The 22,560-nt window shown below is 40.6% G+C and overlaps 1 protein-coding gene across 5 annotated transcripts in view; it reads right to left on the bottom strand.

Annotated features, from left to right (window-relative positions):
• Window positions 1-22,560, bottom strand: part of NYAP2 (neuronal tyrosine-phosphorylated phosphoinositide-3-kinase adaptor 2) — a 136,333-nt gene that overhangs the window by 73,962 nt on the left and 39,811 nt on the right. For 4 of the 5 annotated variants that reach the window (XM_005024519.6, XM_027464268.3, XM_021275667.4 and 1 more), the window contains one exon: window positions 1,618-1,916. In XM_005024519.6, coding sequence (XP_005024576.1) covers window positions 1,618-1,916 — 299 coding nt within the window. The remainder of the gene's footprint in view (window positions 1-1,617; window positions 1,917-22,560) is intronic. The other variant, XM_038183826.2, reaches the window with a different exon arrangement.

Below are 22,560 nucleotides of genomic sequence, written 5' to 3'. Positions count from 1 at the left end.
GAAAACCAAGGTTATCTACAGCAAAGAACCCAATGATACAGTGTGACTCAATACGCACTTGCAGGAATATTCATTTAACAGGTTAGAAAATCTGAGAACCTATCTTAGAGGTGCCTTCACAGCAAAATGAGCTTCCTTTAGCCTCTGGGAATCTGGTTGCACAGATTCAGGGAGAAAAAGTGCTAATAAATACTAAAGAGTTATTAAAATATTTTAAAACACACCATTTTTTTTTAATAGCTTTTGAGTACCTTCAGAGCTCCTGCCTTTGCTCCTCACAGCCTATCAGACCAAGAAGTTTGTGCCATATGTTCTGTTTTGTAATAAACAACAGACTTCTAAGACTTTCTGATATGAGATTTTAAATCTGTCCATGGCACAAATCTGAATGGTTTCTATGTAGGTTTCAGGTCCAATAAAATCATGGTAAACTGTTTTTATTAAGAACAGCTACTCAATGCTCAGACTTTTTATGTTAGTTGATCAGGGGAGCTGGTGTAGTGGTACTGCAATGAACAAGATATGGAAAGTAATGATAAACGTCACAGGCAAAGTAACGACCCACAGCAGCATAAATAAGCCTCACAGCAGCATAAAAAAAGTTTTGTCCAGCATGTGTTCATCCTTGTAAGTGTAGGCATACATATTACTAGCTGAAATACACATTCCTTTGTGCCTTTGTTACCACTGATGACCTTATAAATCAGATTTACCTAAAAGGGGTTGCAGCATGAGTGTAACTAACCGGTATTTATGGCCACAACCGCAAGCAAAAGGGATATGCACTAAGAGCATAGCATATTGCGCGGGATGTCAAATCTGATATGTAACATAGCAGTGGGAGAGACCAGCACCGATCAAAACCATTTGTCCCTCAGGGTTCCTCCTACAGTTCACACTGTGAAGCAGAGTCATTCTGATCTCTCCTAGCAGGGAGTAGAGCTGGTCCTACTGCCAGACAAAATGTGTTTCCAGCATGGAAGAAAGGAAGACCCCTATACAGTTAGCTCATCTGTAGTAGTTCAGAGTAAGAAAGGGATATCCTCATCGGTGCATTCTTTCAGCAGATTCAGCATTCAGGAGAAAATAAAATTTAATTGGGAGGAATGGGAAGAGAAATGTAAACTAATGAGGAAAGACAAGTTTGGGGCAATAGGTTACACCACCTCAGGTACAACTGTTACCACCAGATGATACTTTCTTGTTGTTGAGTTTCAAGGCCAGAGAGTATTCTTTTAAATAATTTCTGTCCTTTACTTCTATGTTGACCCTCTCCAAATCAGTGGTTTGCACAGTGCTAGTGACCACAGTGATAAGTCATTGGCTGGTGTGCAGGCAACAGTATCTCATATGCCACCTGACAGCAGTTTCTTCCCTCCATTTTGAATGAATTCAACTCATTCCCCCCTTATATAACAATATAGTAAGTGGTGTAGTTCTGAGAAATGTCACAGTTTGGCAATTAACTGCTAGTCCAAAATCTAGGGAACGGTGATCTAGGATACTTGTGCTGACACTGTGGAAGCATACAAGTAATACCCACATGCATGATTATCAACTGGTTAATCTTAACACTGGGTCTACCAAACCCTTCTTCCACAGAATAATAGTGTTTACCTTCAGTCCTATCTGGTAGTTTCCCACTCTTACTTGTTGTTCCAGTGTTGACTGTTTCTGATGAGGTGCTCAGTTTGGTGTTGGGATCTCGCTTAGGTTTAGGTGGTGGCTGCTTGCGAGAGCTGCTACTTTCATCGTCAGTTCCTCCAACAGAATGAAGAGACTGGGATCTCACGGCAAAGCCACTGGAACAAGGATGTGGCAGTCTGTCCTGAGGAGCAGGCATTGTCATAAATCCCATGCGGAAATGCTTCCCCACGTAGCTTCCTTCATTTCCTCTCACTACTTCTCCACCTATGCTGTAAGAGAAAATACACACACAAGTAAGCGATCCACCTTGCCTCGGATGTACCTGAAACCATGGTCTCAGTTCTGCCTGTGATGAGCAGACTGCACTTTCTGCATTGTAAATACACAATGCTCTTTCCTTAAAACAAGATGACTACTAGAAAGGAGTAATCAGTTTTTCAACACAAGTGGCCAATAACTGAAATGTCAATATACTGCTATGCACTCATTCCAAATTTTACAAGAAGAAATTGAGAAAAGCTTTTTGTTCAGGTTTCATAGCTCTGTGACTTGAAATTGCCTACAGGGCAAATTTCAAACATCAGAAGTCAGAACTGAGATTTTTAGGATGACAAGAGATTGCCAGTAGGACCAAGAACACAGCTTTAGAAATGCAACGTAGTGTATTGATCTGCCCTCATCTTTAACCACAGACAGACGTGTATCTTGGGAAATAAGGCTCTTTGGGCCCAGTCAATCATTCCCCTTCAGACTAAAGAACAGTTAGACAAAGTAATGTTCTAAAAATTGTTGGATATAGGAGACTGAAAATTAACACCTTAACAAATCTATATGAAGCTGCAACATGAGAAGCATCAGACTCGTAAGACAAGTGTAGGTAGGAGATGAAAACACCACAGGCTGTGGAACACTGGGAAGAAAATAACCTCTGGCCATTCAGAAACACGGGTACAGAAGAAGGAAAGCGCAGTTGAAACAAGTGCTGTCACATCAAATCCATTATTCTGGGAATGGCAGGACTCAGAACCTGGTGCTGTTTCTGCTATCCTCATGCATGGCCATGAGTTTTGAAACACAGCTTTTACTCATGCTTATACTGCTAACCCACAGTACATTAAGGCCTTTCAGTGACTGCGTAAAGAAACCCAGCAACACACACAGGTCAAAATGGTCCTGTTTGCTAGGAGGGTTGAAGTAGTACTACTGCAGGCATGTAGAGATGTCTGTATGAGAACTGCCGAGTCTCGGAAAGCCCTAATTACCTCCTGTTTCCCCTTCACACCGAATGAAGCTCTAAGCAGGGTCAGACTGCTCCTCTCTAAGTTTTTACTCAATGTTGCCGTGGGCTGGTGTAATTTATTTGGTGCTGAAAACATCTCCCTCTCTAAAAGACAAGCACATTTCTCAATGGTTCATTTGAAGAGTGAGTAAGGTCACTTCATTCCCTGATACTGCCCCCAGCAGATGGTAAATCTTCATCTTCTTTGTAGGTTACACACAAGCTGTACCTGTTTGTCCTAAAAACATCAGATTGGCACTGTGCAATGCACAACTTTGAGCATGGTAAAGCAGAATCTTTATGAGCTTACTGAGGTCCCTGCATTTTTATTTTAATTTCTGCTAGTGGAGAGGTCCACTTTCTAAATTGGTAACAACCAAACAGGTCTAAATAAAGATGTGCCACCCTCCAGGGGCAATGACACATACCCACACATGTATACATACACACACGAATCCCCTGCTCACACGCGTGCCACGCATACACACACACCAGTCCACATTCAAAACCAAGTTATTACCAAAACCTAATTGGCATCAGTTCCAGAGGGATTTGCAGCAAGAAAGATCAAAAGGTAGAACTCATTAATTTCAAGATTAATAAAAAACCTGTAGCCAATTTAAATGATTAACTATGCCTCTACTAATCTTTCATAAATTGTCCTGAAAATAATATAATCCTCAGACGCTAGACTACAAAAAGTGCCTGCCATGTTATTTAAAGAAGATTACTATCCAAATATGCTGAAGAATACAGGTGAGGAATCTGCTTTTTCCTACCTTTATTGTAGAAATCACATTTAGCAAACAAAATTTCAGTTCACCATGTGTCCAACACTATAATTTTTACCAGGTTACTCTATTTACTTGATGCATTTACTTTGCTTCTGTGTAGAGGTGTTCAGACCAACTATTATAGAGCAGATCCTGTTCTGGATGCACTTACATAAATTCCACTGAGCAAAAAGGTTTGAGTCTTCTCCTAAGAATACACAGAACTGCACTTACATGAAGCTTTTTCTTTTTCATCCAAACTTTCATCTTATATTTCAGAAATAAAAACGAAATAAAAACACTATCTCAAGAAAGAAGAAGAAGAAAAAAAAAACAACAGTATTCTCTCGTTCCTTCCCTCTCCATCATTTCTTTTTTTCTTTTTTTACTGAATTTCTTTTAACATTACCGGTGAAAACCTGCCTCTCCTGCTTCCTACACTTGAGAATAAACAGCCTATAGCCAGAGAGAGGTGGTGGGCACAGCTGGAGACAGACCTTGTTCTTCTGCTTCATGACTGAAGTAGATCTGGCCTTGCTCTTCTACATCATCTGCTCAGTGACTAGGCAAAGACCGGAGAACACAATCTCCCCCTTTTCAGCCACATTTAAGCAACAGTCCATTTATTTTTGGGCACAGGAACCGACCTTCTGCTGATGGTTGGGTACTGTAAACCCCAAACTGAAGAACTAATTCTTGGTCCTGGACTCTACTCATTGACCAGGATCCCAAAGGCTTAGCTTACTTAAGCTGGAGATGATGCCTGAATGTCAAGCAGTGGATGTTTCCTAGAATAGCTTGACTAATAAGCACAAGCATAATATCAGGTGGAGCACCATGTTCACTTGTCAGTTATACAGGCAGAAATACACCATGGTGTGCAAAGTCTCTCCAGACTCATACCCAGAGTACAAAAGCAGAATGGCACAAATCAGATGTGGCATCCTCAACCCTCTGGCAGCAGCATGGTGCAGTTCAACTTGGACATGTGCAGCACAGCTTTGCAATGCACAGAGCTGCTGGTGGTACGTGATAAAACCAGACAGTGTTAAAGGATTTACTTGTACACTCCTCCTGCTTGCATCCACATGAGTTGGCTGAAGCTGGCTACTTCCCACTGTACCACAACAGGCTGGAATAGATTTATATGCACCTTGCTGCATAAATGACTACAGAGACAGCTAGGGAAAATAATTGTGGAGATGATCTCACTCCATTATTTCTGACAGGAAAGAGCCTGTGCTCCTCATTGTACTGATAATGGGTTCTATCTCATTTCAAAACTGTATTATGTGAGTTGCTTCAAGTATTAAGCAGTTTATTAATATATATGGAAATACAGATTTTGATTATTCCTCTGGGAAGTTTCAATTTGAACTTGGCCAGGTTCAACTGCTTCTCTGACAAAGAATTATGTACGGCGTTCAAATAACCGTTAAAAATGCAACAGACATCTGTCTACAAAAAAAGACATGACTTATATAATAACGAAATTACTCATGTTACACACATAAAGCAAAGCTGACTGTGCTGAAATGCGCTTTGGCATATGCCTAAGTCTAGAGACCGAAGCTGCAGTGGATGAAAAAGAGCTGTGAGGTGAGGCTATCTCCAGCCAGCCTTCAGAAGAAGGTTCCAAAGCAGATTTCCACCAAAGAACACATTCCAAGCCTTTCCCAAAGTTTCCCTAACAAGACCCTTGTAGACCATCGAGTGCTGCCAGATTACACATTTCCTCCTGGGTGCACTGGGAGGCAGGGGAGCTTTCCATCTCTCCCTCTTCTACACAAGACTGGAACTGAATTATTATGGCAAACACCAAAACAGTTGAACCTGCCAATAATAGTCGATTTTAGCTTCCATTTCTAAAACAAGAGCAAGAGCTCCAGTTGATGGATCTGATGAATCTTGTTGCATCTCCAATATAGGTTTTATCTGTCAGCTGAGACTTCTGAGGTCAGAAGCGGGCTAGCATAAAACCACACTGCAGCTGCTGTTCCTACCTGCGGTATCATCCTGCCTGTATGTAAGCTGCAATCGATGCAGTCCTGGACACAATATAGCCCAGCCTATTGTGCTCTGCTTGATCTGTTGGATCAAGCAGGTACTGGAGCATTGACCAAACTGGAACATGGAATAACCAAAACCTTCAAGTGTTTGAACTACAGAGGAAAAAGTCTTTGCCATTATTAATTTTATGACACAACACAAGGGGGCATGTTATAGTGGATAGCTAAATGTAAATGAACACAGAAGTACTCTAAATGGGTAAAGCACTAAGAAGGTCATCATCACCTTGCTTTGCTATGAGTCATAATGTTTCTGTTGACTTGGAAAGTATTTTCAAGTTGTTAAGTTAGAAAGGCAAGAAGAACTCATCATCACATTGCTGTAAAAAACATAGCAAATAAGAAGTATCCAGAGACTGTCTGCCTTAGTCAGTGTGGTCTTTTCAATTTGCATTGTTCCTACTTAGCATTGCAAATAATGGTTTTATTTTCCTGCAAAGTTTCATTACTTGATCCAGGCAGAAATTGAATTAATTCCTGGAAAACCATTGAATAGTTGTGTGCAAATTTGTTTTCCTTGATTTTGCTTCTTTAACTGTAAACAGTATGGAATATTAAATCCCTCAATCCAGTTCTAAGGAGTAGGAGAATTCTTGGAAATAAGTCCCATAAAAACAGAATACCCTAGAGCTACATTTTCTTCCCAGCCATCTACCTTCCACTGTTCTTGCTATTCATCCAGAAACTCTCTTTTCAGTTCAGACTTACAATGGATTAGTTTCATGCCCCAGGCACCAAGAACCACTCAGTAGTTTTCATTATCTTTGTTTGGTTTCCATTTTTCTTCCTGTGCTCCTATTATGAGACTTTCAAACTTTTTATCCACAAGCTCAAAAATGGAATTACACCTGAGTATGAAACTTGACTTCCTAAACAGGAGGAAGGGAAAAGCACCCTGCTGATGGCGTGGCATCTTTGAAGATACTTTTGCCCTTTCTGTGCTCTGATCCACCCCAGCTGAGGACTACAGTTGGAACACTTCCTTCTCTGAGTGCTGAAATTCCAGAGAACCAAATGAAGCTGTTGCAATGGCAGCTGTTTGCTCACTCCTCTTCTGAGCAAGGAGGCAGCCTCGGTCACACATACTGTTGTGTTTTTTTTGTTTTTTTTTTTTTTTTTAGCCAGGAGCAACTGGGATGGGAGCCTCTGCAAGCTCCTCTGCAGAAATGGGGAGGACTGTGAACTACAGGGCAAACAGCCCAAGGGGGTGGCCAAGACTCTCCCTGGCAATGAGCTGCCTGCCTGTGCAGTGCCACCCTCATGTGGCAGGCATCTAATCCATCAGGGAAGCCATCTGACCAGAGAGAGAAGAAAAGAGAAATCACAAAAAAAATGAACTACAATGAATGATTTAGGAAGATTTTTCTCAGTCCATCATGAAAATGACTAACAAACAGCAAAAATACAAAAGGAATAAACATAGTTAACTCAAGAACTGTATATGAGCTGACTTGACTGATTAAACAGCAGTCCATCCCTCACTGCCTCTAGCCTTTTTTGGGTTAAGAGAATATCTACAGTTATTTTAGGCTATTTTTTAACTGCTTCCTAACTCTTACAGCAGTGAACATGCAGCTCCTCTGCTCATATCAAATGTTCTGAGTATAAAGGGCTGAAATGGCTTTGAAATGTCTATTCCCCATCAGAATAAATTATACACACACATACCAAGTATGACACATTTTACTTTGTATCTGAGAAGCACTTTCAAGATTAGCATAAATTATATTTGTAAATTAGAGGTTGGATGCCAAAAAACAGAAGATATACTATTTTTATCCCCCTAAACATGATTTCAGCAGACCATGAAATATAATACTGAGGGAAGAAGGGCAGGATCACAATCATGAATTCAGGAACTGCGCTGCAAGTACAGTTTTATACAAAGCTGCACCACTTTTGATTATAGAAATTAAACATATAAACAAATTACATTTCTTCTCTCTCTCTCTCTTTTTTTTTCTTTTTTTTTTTTCAAGAATCATATTTCAGAGGCTTCATTCCTTGGAAGCAAGGAATAGATGATTTTGTCTGCATTACTTTGCTGAAAAACTCTAAACGAGACCCGGTGATCCAACGTCAAGATCCATAGGATAAAGCTACCCTCACTTTTAGATACAGGCTGAAGTGTAAATGAATCATGGCAAAGGTCAAATTTGAGTCCTTTTATGCACCTGGAGGAATATCTACAGTGAGCAACTGATGTGTCCGTGCACATCAAACATTCCTCTGCCATATGCCTCTGCTTCTGAGGCAAGAGATCAGGTGCTGCTTAAGCAGCCAGGCCTCTCAGGACACAGAATGCATTAATGCTATAAAGTAAACTTGATTCTTTTATCATACCTGCCAAACCCATAGGTTTGATCCTGCAAACATGCCATGAGCTTATACTCCCTCTGTGCACCTGCATTATTGCACTGGGAAATCTAGGAAGCCCTGCAGAAATTGCGTGTAGCCTCCGAATCTGCTCCAAGCAATAGCACTTGCAGAGGTGTGCCCACATGGGCTTTCCAACACCAGGTTATTTCCAGAAAATCCTTTTTTTTTCCTGCCCAACCTGTATGTGTAACAGAACCCAAACAGGATCCTGCACTGCTGCTGTGAGCCTGGCTCCTGTCACCCGAGGCAGCCCTGAGCTGTGTGTGTGGAAGCCTGAATCCACTGGGGCGTTAACTGGGTCCCTGAAGAGCCACCAAAGGGCAGCTCGGGTCCTACACACTGCATGAGGGAGGAAGAACACGACCAGCCAACCGTGGCCCATAAACAGCCAAACAACCTCAGAAGCCAAACAAGAGCATTCCCAACAGAGAGCTGCTATCCTGCAAGTCAATTCGTACAATCCCTGTAACACAAAAGGTTCAAAACGGGACCAGTGGCTGGGATTTTGAAAAATTCTGTAGGTAAAACATTGATAAATAAAACCTATACATACAATTCTCACACCAGATCTGGCAATCCAGTCAGCTTGGATAGAAGTAACTGAGCAGCAGGGCCACTTCAGGGCCACGGAGTGCTGAACGGAGCTGTATTTCATGAAGGAACAGAAGTGCAGGCACCACTTATTGCCCCCAGTGACACTGCTGTCCTCACAGGCTGCCTCAAACAGGGGCCTAACGAGGAGGGTGCCAGGCTGGACGCCGGCAGGAGCCTGGTGCTGCTGCATGGAGAGGCCCAGCGCCCGATGCGGTACCAGGAGCACAAGGCCGCCACGGCCCCGGCCCACACAGGGCTGAGGGACGGGTGTGGGACAGGCTGTGCGTGGTGAAAACACAGGTCTGAGTGAAAAGCTCCCTGCTTTTACAGGACTAGAGATATTTTAAATTTTACATGGGAGATGCACAGCTGAAAGCCAGAAATGAAAGCTCATATGCTCAGTCACCTAGCATTAGACACCAACCATATGCAATGTTTAAACTGAGCGTAAATGGGTGCTCGTGTTAATGGATGGGGGGTTGCATCCTGTCAAAAACGGGTGGAGCTGGAACAAGGTTGTGTTTTTGTCACATTTAGTGGAAAACCACATGGCACAGACTCCATCATGCCTGAGCAACTGGGGAAGAAGGAATTATTTCGATGACATATGAGAATAAATTAACATAGATTTAATTTTATTTTTTTTTTCTTCTTGCAATAAAATGCTTCTTTGGGTTGGAGTAAGAGTTGTAAATGAAGGAAAAATAAGTAAAAAGTAAAAGAGCCTTTTTGTGGATCAGAGGTGGGGAAAAGATAAAGCCTAGACAAATGAATGAAAGGAGCTGATGTTCTCAGAATGGATATTTGTAAACCAAGTGCACATAAGCCTCGCTGCGCTGCCAAGATATTACACTGTGCCTAACCTTTCCCGATTCAGGCTCATTTCAAACAGTGGCTGTACAGATATTCTTCTGAGTCCCTCAAGCAAACATCACTCTACTTTCCTTTTAAAATCCAAGCTCAAATACAAGGAAATTAAGGTTTTAAATTAAGGTTTTTAGTGCTTCCTAAGGCCTCCAGCCCCAAAGAGAAGGGAGTCAGATCCTGACCTGGCAGGGAACAGGAAAAAAAAAATTGTTTTGGAACAAAACCCCTCACAAATTTCACTTCAGAGTGACCCACTTCAAAACAGAGAAATAGATTTTTTGGTTCAACTAGTGACCTGGAACTCCAGTTCTTCTCATAATTCTCTGATAATTTGGTTATTCACAAGCCACAGTTCTAGATTCACTCCCTGGGCTGACTTGTCTCTCAGCTGCTTTTATTAATGCCAGATGAGTAGGTAAGGAACAGAGGCATGCACAGCTTGCAGAGCCATGGAGCTATTCTCATTTGCACAGTCACAGTAGGGATGTTGCAGGGACACAAGCTCCATGGGAGGGACACTTTTATGCAAATGTTTGTCTTCTGGCAGCTCACCACTCCAGAGCTGTTATATTCACATAGGGCAATTTTGCTTCCGGACATTTCAGTGCATGGCAAAACTTGGGGATTTGCATTCTGTAGAACAGGCATGCATCCAAACACTTCAGATACAATGTTAGGTAATACTTTCATATATACTTGGGTTCAGTTTGCAGTTACCACAAAAGCATCTGCATATTAGCAACTTTAATGGGACTGAAACCATTTTAACATACAAATTGTATTCTGAAATTATTTATTTAAGAGGAATGCATAGTTTAAGTTCTGACAAATCAGAACAAGGCGTACTTGGATATTTCCTCCACTTACAGTGTTTGCTGAACTGCTCCTTAAGCACAGGGAACAAAATAGAAAGTTTAACCTACTGTAGCTTACTCTACCTAGCTACATAAACTTTCTGCTGTGCATATCACCTTACTGTCACAGATGCTGGAACCTATAGAAATCATCCCCAGAAAACTCTTTTCTGTCCCGGTACAGCCTTGTTGGAGTCCTTTGCCTTAACTTTACAGCTAGCACTAGCTTGGGGTACCAGGTACACAAACTACCAAATCTCTGCTCCTCCTCAGTTTTGGAAGGAAGGTTTCTGAATGTTTGTTGATCACCTCTGTTATTGTCAATAAACGAACAATAGCTCATCATTAATATCTGTCTGCATCCTGCAAAATGAAACAGACCCTAAAAAAATACGCACATTTTTCACAGGTGTGATAAACCCAGAAAATGGGAGAAAGATTCCTTTCCCCCAAACTTGTACAAGTTATGCCTTCTGATCTTCTTTCACAGGTAGCCTCAATAAAACATCCTGAAATCTTGTATAAGCTGTACTGACAGGTCTCAACATCAAAGCCTGAAGAAGCTTCTTCACTAAGAAACAAAGTACCACTGAAAATATCTCTTCGTATGTCACTTTTTTTTTTTTTATCCATAACAAAATGACCATTATTGTCACATCAGAATATTAATGTGCTTCACACCTATATTTAGAAATAATAATAAGAAAAAAAAGATCTTTCATTGTCTTGATGGATGTCAGTGACTTAGCCAGGATTGTCAGACGCTGGTTATTTGTTCAGAGAAATAAATAAAAAAGGACAATATATCTTCAGAAACATAGTTGATTTAATATTGCATGTCAGAATGTGTGAGAAGCAAATGTAATGTGCATGTGAGGTGGTGAAAACCCCGTGAATTCAGTCAGCTCCCTGGAGAAGGCTAGCCAGCAAAAGCACTGCTTGCCCCATGCATGCACACACAGCCAGCCCCTGAAGCGCATCCAGACTTGGGTCTTCCAAAACGGTCACTGCAGGTCCATGCATTTCCCTTTGAAATCAGAGGGAATTGCATAAATGTAAAGTACAGAAATATTTCCTCCTCTATCTACAGACAGAGCTAATGGGACAGATCCAGGGATTCTAGCAGCCATATACACGAATTTAACATCAGAGACAACCAGCTATGATAAAAGCTACAAGTAATCTGCCAAAGCTGCCAAAAAATCAGCACATGCTGATTTTCATCACTCACAGAATTGCTTTGCAAATGGGGATGTTCAGCTAATTACTGGTTTTTGGTCACTGCTGTTTGTGTGGTGTGTTTTGTTATTGTTGTTGTTGTTTTTCCCCTTACAGGGGAAGCTTTTTGCCAAATAGTAGAGCAAGAACTGACACGGAAGGAAGCTGGTATCTAAATGCTCCTTTAGTAGCATACTTACATTGCCCAAAGGACCATCAGTACAGCTTATGAAGCTGCAGCCAAATGAAATTTTGCTTTCAACAGTAGGAATACTTTCCAAGCTGTAAAAATCTGTGTGAAGATTTGTAAGGAGTTAAACGTTAGAACAAAAGAAATAGTAAATATTCATGTAGCCTGCAGAAAAGGGGTATGCAATGGTAATGATGCCAAATAAGTGGGGGAATCTATCAGCTTAGTTCACTGCGTGAGGGATGATCAGCTCAATGCTGTTAACAGCACAGGTCTATAAACTCCCTTTATTTCTCATCTCATTCTTTGAGCTGTCATTCATTTAGAGGCATGCTCAAAATATTTGAGTTTGCAAGAAGCAGCACTGTGTGTTGAGGTGGTAAGCTGTGGCAGCTGGGGTTACATGAAGCCGGGACCTCATTTTACAGAAAGATGGCAAACCAGGATAATGTGTTACTACTTTTCTTTGCACTATGAGTTATCATTAAAATCACCAAATCAGTTGGTAGAAAATTTTAGTGGATGTACATTTCTAGGTCACTTAAGTCCCTTTGAAAAATCTTATTTCTAGATAGTATAATCCTGACTAATATGAACTTTCATCTCCCATTGCTGCACTGCAGGCAGGAGTCTACTTTAAAACAACTTAAGCCAGCAAGGGGCCCAGAGATACCAAGTACTGCAGCCCAAATCAGCAGACTAGAAAACATTGAGGGATATCTGTGTGTCTAGTAGGAGCAATTCAGCTTTTTTTAAAACAACAACAAACACCTTTAAATACTTTAAATCCTGCTGCAGAATTCTAAGAGGGAAAACCAAGGCCAATCTAAGGATTGTGAGATACTACAGAAAAAAATCAGGAAATCAAAACTATGGAGTTCAGCAGATGTTTGAGAGTGATTCAAGCTGAACTTTTCAATCTAGCCTCAGATATTGAAAGGCAGTTTATTCTTCTTCACAGGTGTATCCAGTAAAATTTTCAGGACAGCTTTGATTCAAGACCTAGATTAACTTCAGTAGGGCTCACGAAATAGTTGATTGAAGGAAAGAAAACATTTCCCAGGCAGAGAACATTCCCTGCTGTGCAGGTGACAAAACTGGGTTGTCTAACAGAGTTTCTCAAAAGCTAGCATCTATAATTCTTGAACTGCAGGTAAAAATGCAAATTATAATATTTCATAATACATATGAGTTATTTAGGCATATGCTTATTAATCTGTGTTTATTGCCCTTCAAGATGAATAGAGAAACAATTAGATCCCATTTTAGCCGTCGTATTATGGGGCATGCAGATATCTAACTTTGATTTACAGAGTATGACAGGCAATCAATGTGCGTCAGAGAAAGCCTACATCAGCAAAGAGACATGTTAAAGCCGCATTTAAATTTTCTTTTTTAGGATTGAACAGATGACGGTTTCCTTCACATTCTGAGCACAATGGGACTGGGAAATAACCTGGATTTTGGGCTCAGAGAAAACATATTGCTTCAAATTATATGAAAATGAGCAGCATTAATTTTATTCCTCACTTTCAATAGAATCGAGTACACCAGAAAAGGGAAAAGCAGGCATATCCCAAAGTCTGTCATTAGACCTTTCCACTTGCACATACCACAAAGAGTGTGTAGGAATGACAGCTAGAAGACAACTGCTTTCCTACATTTTTCACTCACATGACATATACATTAATTTCAGCTGATGAACTGAAAAGGAGAAAGAAATTCAATTAATTTTAATTTTTATTTTTTATTTTTTATTTTTTTTTTTATGACTAAATAAAACAGGAATACATCCAGGGAATGAAAGACAAAATTCCTGTATTGAGTGCAATGAGAGTAGTTAAATAGCTCGTTTAAAAGACATTGAAACATTCTATAAAAGGTTTACATCAGTTGGCAGAATATGAACCAACCTCCTATTCCAGCTAGGAAGTACCTGATTGCAAAGTTATGAAGCTAACCAATGAGGCAGGGTTCTAGGACGCAAGCTTGAAAAAAACATTACAAAACCAGGAACCTGAGCAGGGCTCCATTCCCCAATCCCTTCTGTCCCATTATCACAGACATCACATCCTCTGTCAAGGCCAGGCTTGGGACCCTTCCCACCAAAATTTTGCTATCCCTTTGTCCTGCCTTTAGGGCAATTCTGAGGCGAAACAGGGACTAGAACACCCTCAGAACAAAACTCTTGCAATTCGAGCTCCTCCCAAATTTCCTTTAGGTTCAGAATTATACATATGCGTATTAAACCCCCCAGCACACACACACGATTTAGACATCTCATGCAGAAAGCTGCAGTCTCAGCAGGTGTCATTTTCCAATGAAAATGCTCCAATACATAATTTGGTAATTCCACTGGTATTCCTTGGGAATTGTGACCATTATTGATCCTCCTTGTTTTGCTGTATTTTCTATTTTTAGGCCAGCTTTTGTTCCTAGTGTTTTGTTATTATTATGGTCGTTGCCAAGCCTGCCCGTTATCTGCTCATTAGAACTTCTGTGACAGAAAACATTCCTTCAAGAAACTAATTCTAGTACCTTTCAGTCTATTTTCAGGCTGAGTAAGTCTATAAACTCAGATTATTATTAAGGTGAGCTTGCAGGTGTGTTCAATACACTCTGAATCTTGTATTAAAGCAAAGGAAAATTCATCTATATAGTTTTAACTTTATACTTGGAAATCTGAACAAAATATACATGACTTCAAACCCTCAAAAAAGCTTGCCTTCACTGGGATTCTTTGTCCATACATAAAAGAGGAATCTATGGGCACGAGCAACACAGGGTTGTTCTGATGACTGTTACACAATGGAAACCCCTCTGGAATTCTCCACAGCAACTTCAAAATGTCCAAGAGCAGGCAAGCTGAAAACATACCTGCTTTTAGTTAGTATTTCTAATAAAACCATTGAGTAGCTCAGTGAGTTTAACCTACAGTAAGCTCCAACAAAGCAGAGTTTTTATATGCAATTTGAAAGCTGAGTCCCCTACTGAATAATTGTAGAGTTCTTATTCCACTACAGTTATGACTACAAAATATTAGCAACCTTAAGTAAATTGCGAGAGCTTACATGAGAAAGGCCTTCCATCGGTTAACGGCTGTGCCTCCAAGCTAACCAAAACAGACCTCATTAATAAATAAAAATAATAATAATAATAAAAAAAATCAGAGACAAGTAAAGTTATTTACTAACATTTAAAATAAAAAAGAAGTTTAAATAATCATGGTTCAATGGTTTACAGCATGCACATTTTTCCAATTTATTATTACTAACAGCACTGAAAATTGACTGTGATTTTACAGGACAGGAAAAAAATAAGCAAATTATCTACAACTTCCAACTTAAATTTTAAACACTCTGGGGCTTTGAATATAAATGACAATTTTATCATTGGCATTAGAGATGTAGAGACATAGTCTTTTTGCAGAGGGAGCCTGGCTCCACCCCAATCATGCCTTAATGAGAAGCTCATCCCTCCTTATTATGAAAGACACCAAACAAATTTGGATATTTAGGTCTCACATTGCCACAAGAGGGGAAACTGTTACTATTAGTTTTTTGCTAGAGTCCATGTCTCAGTTCCCAGGCTTCGGTCTCAAACCCAGAACCACCCTTCCTCTGCCAGGGTTGTCTTATTCACTATGTGGTTAGAATTTCAGAGAGCATGCCCGGTGAGCACAGTGAAGCACCAAGGCTGGGGGGCCCAGTAAGGACTTCAGAAACACACAGGCAAGTTTTTTTCACTTTTCAGGAGGCAGGTGCACAAGAGGAAGACGAAGAAAGCGGAAGTCCTGCCCTCAGCACACTAAGATGCTTCATGGATGGATGCGTATTTGCTGCACTGCAGATACACTTACACATAATAAACCTGAATTCATTAATACTAAATATTTACGCTCAGCTTGTAACTGGTCCAACAAAGCAATTATGATACATCATGCTGACAGTGTATAAAACCATTAAAACTTGCATCAGCTGCACAATACAGCGTATCAATGCACTGTTAACAATAATGCTCCTAGCACAGTACATTTGCATGGGGACAATTCAATGCTTTCTATTAAAGCAATGCAAAACCTAAAAGTTTTGCTGTTACATGTAACCTGACGTAAGACCCCTTTAATTGACAATAAGCTACATTCAAGGCCACAAATGTAATTTCAAGTGCCCATTAAATTTAGCATTATTTGTCTGGAAACTCAGAGGGAGTTCCTGGACTTCACTTTGGCTGTAACATTTTCCTAGCTGCCTAACCTGTTACAGGTGTCATTCACGGGGCACTTGGATATTAGGGATGAGCTGGCAACAACAGAACCTTCAGCCTCATGATGGAAGGTGAGGAGTGCCTCTTAGACTATTGTCAGTCCACTGGAAACTCTTTGAAAAATGAAGAAACAATAGCAATAATTCCTCAGTTGGAATTGAAGAGCATAGCTCGCAAAAGTTGGACTTCAAGCTGTGACGGTAACATTCAGCAACCTTCTCTCTTTCACAAACAACAGTCTTAAGAGGCTGACTGTGGCATTTTAAAATGCAACACAATCATTGCGTATTCTCCATTGAAGACATTGTCCATTGCAGTGGACTGGGTATGACTTCCAGCTCTGACAACACACTGGACTTGGAATCAAACTCTTACAAGCAGATATAGTAAAAGGTTCTGAAGTTACCAATAGCTACTTCAAAAGACAAACAGTTTAAGATGCAGTCCAAGTACCCTGCAGGGAAACAAATGCAAACTGATGACAGAGGCTTTAAGGGAAGCAGCTCTGCAGCTTGGCACTGTGAATTATATTACTACAACATGACTTAGACAAGTCATGGGTGTCCCCTCATTCCATTTACTCTTCCCTTTAGATAACTCTGTATATAAATACATGGTGCCACTGGTAAAATGTTTGCTGCCAAGATAAATGGTAAAAGACATGGTATTAAATCAGCCATTTCCATGGACCAGATCCAAAGACACTAATCCTTTCATCAGGATTCAAACTGGCAATACTCCACAGAGGAGGACATTTGTTCTCTCTCTGAACTGGATATAAAACCCATCTGTTGAAGAGAGCAAACTCTTTTCTATTTTCAGTTCCATTATTGAATAAAAGGCTAAAACCACATCTGCCTTCTGTGCATCTCCAGAATAACCAAGGTGGTGACGAATGCTACAGTGACACTATCTGGTTACATGTTATAATGCTCAGGTCAGCTCAGATATAAGATTTTGTATTGAATTTTGTAAATCATGTCAGTGTAATAGGAGTATATGACATGTTTGATCTACATCAGAATCAAACACCCTTACCTGTTGTCTTTTGATACAGGCTCACCTTTGCACATGATTTGATAAGGGTCCTGAATTCACAAACAAATCAAAAGTTTGGGTTTAGATCTGCTGACATGGCACTCATTGCTGGCATGGCAAAGGTATACTTCAAAAATTCTCTTTGTTTGCAATGAGAAAACTAGGTCAGTGTTTTAGATACCGCACCATGCAACTGCTGACTTTTTTTTTTTGGTGACACTCATTTCCTCGCAATACTCATCTACAGTGAGCAGCCTTCCACAACAGAAATTGCCATTCTGATACAGAAAGACAATCTGGTGCTTCAATGACATAAAATGAGAGTCAAGATTACTTCAGAAGAGTCAATCAGTGATCGTTTCCCTGAATTCCAGCTTTGCCATTTCATTTATTCTTGAGGCTAAGCCTGAGAACTTACATCCATGCTCAGATCAAATTGTATGTTGCTACTTTGGGCAACCACACACTGTAAATGTCATTGTACATATAAATCAATAAGGATGTCTTATGTATTTCTCTGCTTGATTCCTCTGCACCATGTTTACAAGATGGCCAAAGTCAAATCAGTATTTTTTTCTGGAAGGAATGAAATCTGATCATTAACTTGGAAATTCTACTTCACCCTAAAACCACTGCATAAAGATATGATACTACCACTTCAAATAAAGGAGACGCAGGATTATTCCAATGATTCAAACAGAAATCCTAGTGACAGTTTACTTAGATTTAGAAGGAAATCTTAGATGATATGTTAAATTAGCCACTACAACATATCCCAGGTAATTTAATTGCTATAAAGAATTTTTTCCAATTCTAATGCTGGCCATCTTATATCAACATAATAAATGAAGAACCTCATACTGCAGATTCCTGTATGTATAAGCAGAGTATATTCACTGCAGGGTCTTTTCTATTTCTTTGTGCTTATGAATTATATAATGTCAAATCTGGTTCAGGTAGGTCAGTCGGAAAAATAATTCATTTTTTCTGTACATGCTTGCTACATTGAGAAGGAAAACATTTTGATAACAACCGTGTTTTAAAAGTAGTTTTCTCTAGCTCAAAAATAAAGCAAGGCTCAATAAGCTGTGTTTTAGCAACTGCCCAAGGAGAAACCTGCTTTCTAGAAACATAATTAAAAACACTGCTTAGCAGAAATTAAAAAACTATTCCCCCTCCCCTCCCCTCAAAAAAAAAAAAAAAATGTTGCTTTTTTGTACAAAATATACAAAGAAATACTTACCGCTTACATCATGAATTGGTAGAACTCAGAATCTTAAGATATAGTGCACAAAGCATGAAAACCCAAAACCCTTAAAACTGCGTATTCATAAGTTTTAGCACAGAGGAGTCATAGAATTAAGGTAAAAGAACATTCTTCCCTTCTTTTTCCAAGTCAAATAATCCCCATCTCTTCAGTTGTTCCTTATGCTGCTGTCTAGCTAGACTTACCTTGTCAACAAAATGTCATAATATTTCTTCAAAGTACTTAAAAATACTTTCTAAATGCATTCTTTTAGGATAGATTAAAGCACAATAAGCCATGCCAGTGTCTTATACAAATTATAACTAGCTTAAACCTGCCTAAATATTGATTCAACTGCTAGAATAAAATAACTCATTTGGGTAACCCTAATAAAGGATTTAAAATACTTCCTAAACATGTTTGATCTATTGGGTAAACACAACTGTGAAGAATGTATTCCAGTCTCCTAAGTAACACTTTGCATATTTTATAACTTTCTAGGGAAAACTTTCAGAAGTTCAGTAGTTTATTACATATTTATTATTGAAGTATACCTAGGGACCTAATTTAAACTTCCATCATGTGAGAAGAAATTAAGATTGCTGTTCTTTCCCAAGCCTGTACTGTATTTGCCCTGGATCTGAGCACCATGGATCCAAGTGTTCTGCACCAACAACATTGTAAAGAATGCTGCTTCCAAGTTCAACAGCACCAGGATTTTACTCTCTGAATTAAGGATGAATTTTGGCTTCCACTGTGGGCTTCCCTCACTGCCGTAGCTTATTATAGAAAGTTACCAGTGAAATATTGCCTCAGCAGTGGAAAGAAATTGAGGAATAATGCTGCTCCTGGTAATGTTGGCTATACAGGCAAAAGCAGGGTGTGCCTTCTCAGCAGCAATGCCAGCACTAGCACATCAGCCAGTAAGCTACAAACCAGATCCAGGCTGCTGGATTTTAAAGGCTTTCTAGTTCTTCTGTCTGGGGTCTCCGTGTCAGGGTCAATCTGAAAAGCAATCTGAAAAGTCCCAGGGGTAGGCCAAAGCTGGTGATCCTGGCCTGAAGCATCCATGTTACTGCTGGCCAAGAAAAACATCGCATTAGTAGAGCACAACCCTGGCACAAAACTATTTATTCTGCTTCTTTGCTACCCCACAGAGCAGGCTTCACAGCACAGATTTAAGAACATCACAAGAGGAGAAACAAACCACCTTTAATAACTACTAATCACCTCAGAGCTCCCATGATGGGTACTGTCTTCATGGAGCCTTCCCACTGAAGGACTGTTAGCAATCAGTGCTAGGCTGAGCTCTTACCATTCTCTAGACAGATTGCTGTTCCTCATCCCGGTTCCTCAAAACAAAGGGGTTCTGACTTGGGATGAAAACCAAATTCAGCTGGTACTGTAAAGAGACCATCTCCTCATGTCTGCTCCCACAGCAGAGAGTAAGCTGTAGTGCTTGGATCTGCCTTGTAAAGCCCGGCATACAAACATGAGGTGAGACAGCGTACTGCAGTGAACAGGGAGGGGATACATCTCTTACTTAGCCAACTCCAGCAGGGCTGCAAGGAGGCTAGCTGGGAGAGATGACTCATTCAGCCTGCAAGCACAACCCACAGCCCTCACCTTGCTTTCAGACAAATGAGGCCACCGCCTTCCAGTCCACGCAGCACAAGGCCCAGGAAAACCAGGCAGTGAGCAGCATCAGTGAGACAAGCCAAACAAAGACAGACTGGACCTCTGAGGAATGACAAAACTGCTTCAAGTGACTACATTTTTGCAAGTGAAAATGTTCTGCAGAAGGCGGGAGCTGATCGGGGAGCACAGTTCAGTGCAGCTTGAGAAAGGCAGGGAAAGCAACAGAGCAGAAGGGGCTGCAGAGGTGCACGAGTGTCTGGGAGAGGGGAGGGATGGGTGGCATCCGTGTACTCTGTACTCACTAGACTAGAAAGTTAATTTTACTTTAGAACAGGAGGAAATACCTTTGGATCTGTAACAGTCACTGACTTTCTTTGCCTTGGCAATACAAGCTTTGAGACCAGCCTTTTGCCTCACCTGAAGTCCTCATGTAGCCTAACCACTTTGTGGGAGAGTTTTGGGGTGATGAGACAAGCCGCTTTAGGAGATGGTTCTAATTCAAAATGGGACTTTTGTGTCAGAAAATCAGGACTTTCCTAGCTCCTTCTCCTCAAACCTGTCTCCAGGAGAATGATACGCAATTACCAATTACCAACTTTCCAAGCAGTGGAAATTCCACTGTCCTTCCCAAAGCATCTCCCACTGCCCTGCATATAACCTCAGGTAGTTAGGTAGATTCCCAGATTGGCAAGGATCCAAGATTAGTCTTAAACCTCAAGGGAAAGAATAGCGATGGAGCTTTTAAAAGATTTCCAGGTAATTCACAACGACATTACACCCCTCATTACGGTCATCTTAAATGTAGTAGAATTGACTGAATTGGAGTTTCTGAAATGAAAGCAGATACAGCCTAAAGCATCCTGAACAGCCCTTTCCTGGGCATCTTCCCCATTTCCTACTCATGCTCCTTGGGTGATAAATGTAATCTCTCCATTTATTGGATCATCATATTTTATCAAACACAGATGTGTGTGTCACTGTACATCTGTGCACTCTCTAGATGGCCTCTCCAGCTTGTGCTAATGAGGCTGCAACACAACAGAGCAAGGCTCAAGTCCCCATAAAGCAAAACTAAAGACAAGGAAGGCTGACACTGGGAATCAGATTTCTCTGGGTATTTCTGGGTATTTCTCTGGGTATACATTCAGGGAATATATGGAAAAGAAATGGTTCGTTTATTCAGAAGAGCTCTCTGGTTTAATTCTCAGCTATGCAACAGTGTGGTTTCTGTTCTTACTTGACTAAAGAGATCCTGGGGTGAGCACCCCCCAAGAACAAGGTTGAGGTAGCGGTGTGTCGTGGTTTAACCCGGCCAGCAGCTAAACACCACACAGCCGTTCGCTCACACTCCCCCCTCCCTCTCTGAGACGGGGGAGAGAAACGGAAAGTGAAGCCTGTGAGTTGAGATAAAGACAGTTTAATAAGACAGGAAAATAATAATAACAATAATAATAATAACAATAATAATAGTACTACTAATAATAATGTGTACAAACAAGTGATGCACAATGCAATTGCTCACCACTCGCTGACCGATGCCCAGCCTAACCCCGAGCAGTCCGGCCCCCTCCCCCAGCTAGCCACCCCTATATATTGTTTAGCATGACCCCAGATGGCATGGAATACCCCTTTGGCTAGTTTGGGTCACCTGTCCTGGGTCTGTCCCCTCCCAACTCTTGCTGCACCCCCAGCCTGCCCGTTGGCAGGACAGAGCGAGAAGCTGAGACGTCCTTGGCTTGGTATAAGCACTGCTCTGCAACAATTAAAACATCAGGGTGTTATCAGCACTTTTCTCATCCTAAGCCAAAACACAGCATTCCACCAGCTACTAGGAAGAAAATTAACTCTGTTCTAACTGAAACCAGGACACAGTGGCTGATGGCCAGGACTCCTGGGATGGTGGGAGGATACTGCTGTGCACCCATTCACCCTGGCCTGCCACTGGCTCGGATCTGGCTCAGCTTAGGGCTAAACATTGCCAAATCTCCCCAGACAGCAAAATTCAAAGTGGAGCATTCATGCTAGACACTGACACACTGCTCTGTTACAGCAGCCCTGTAAAAGTCCTTGCTTTTCAACTGCAGGCACCCTCAGTGGCCCTGCAGGGGCCCAACATGTCCTACAGACCATGAAGAAGTGAGAACCCAGGAAACCAGCTCCTGATAGCTGCTGAATTCTGAGTTTAAAACCCTCAAAAAGAATTGTTTATGAACTATTTAGTAACTCACAAATCAGCTATGGAATTATCCAAACAGTTATAAGAAATTTATAAATATATGGATAAAATCATAAGCCCCCTTAAGTAATTTATAAAGGAGAAAAAAAAAAAAAAAAAAAAAACACGACAATTATTTGCTGTAAATAATGCTTTCTATTTTAGTTTCTATTTATGTAGCTGCAAAAATAAACTATGTGCAATCCTGTTGTTTTGGCATAACTGCATTTGAATTTAACTCTTAAAATCAGCTGTTTTTTATTATTATTTTGTTTTTAATCTTTGTG

Source organism: Anas platyrhynchos, chromosome 9 (assembly GCF_047663525.1).
Source record: "Anas platyrhynchos isolate ZD024472 breed Pekin duck chromosome 9, IASCAAS_PekinDuck_T2T, whole genome shotgun sequence".
Lineage (NCBI taxonomy): Eukaryota > Metazoa > Chordata > Aves > Anseriformes > Anatidae > Anas > Anas platyrhynchos.
Note: the sequence above shows the minus strand (reverse complement) of the source record. Positions and strands in the feature narration are given on the sequence as shown.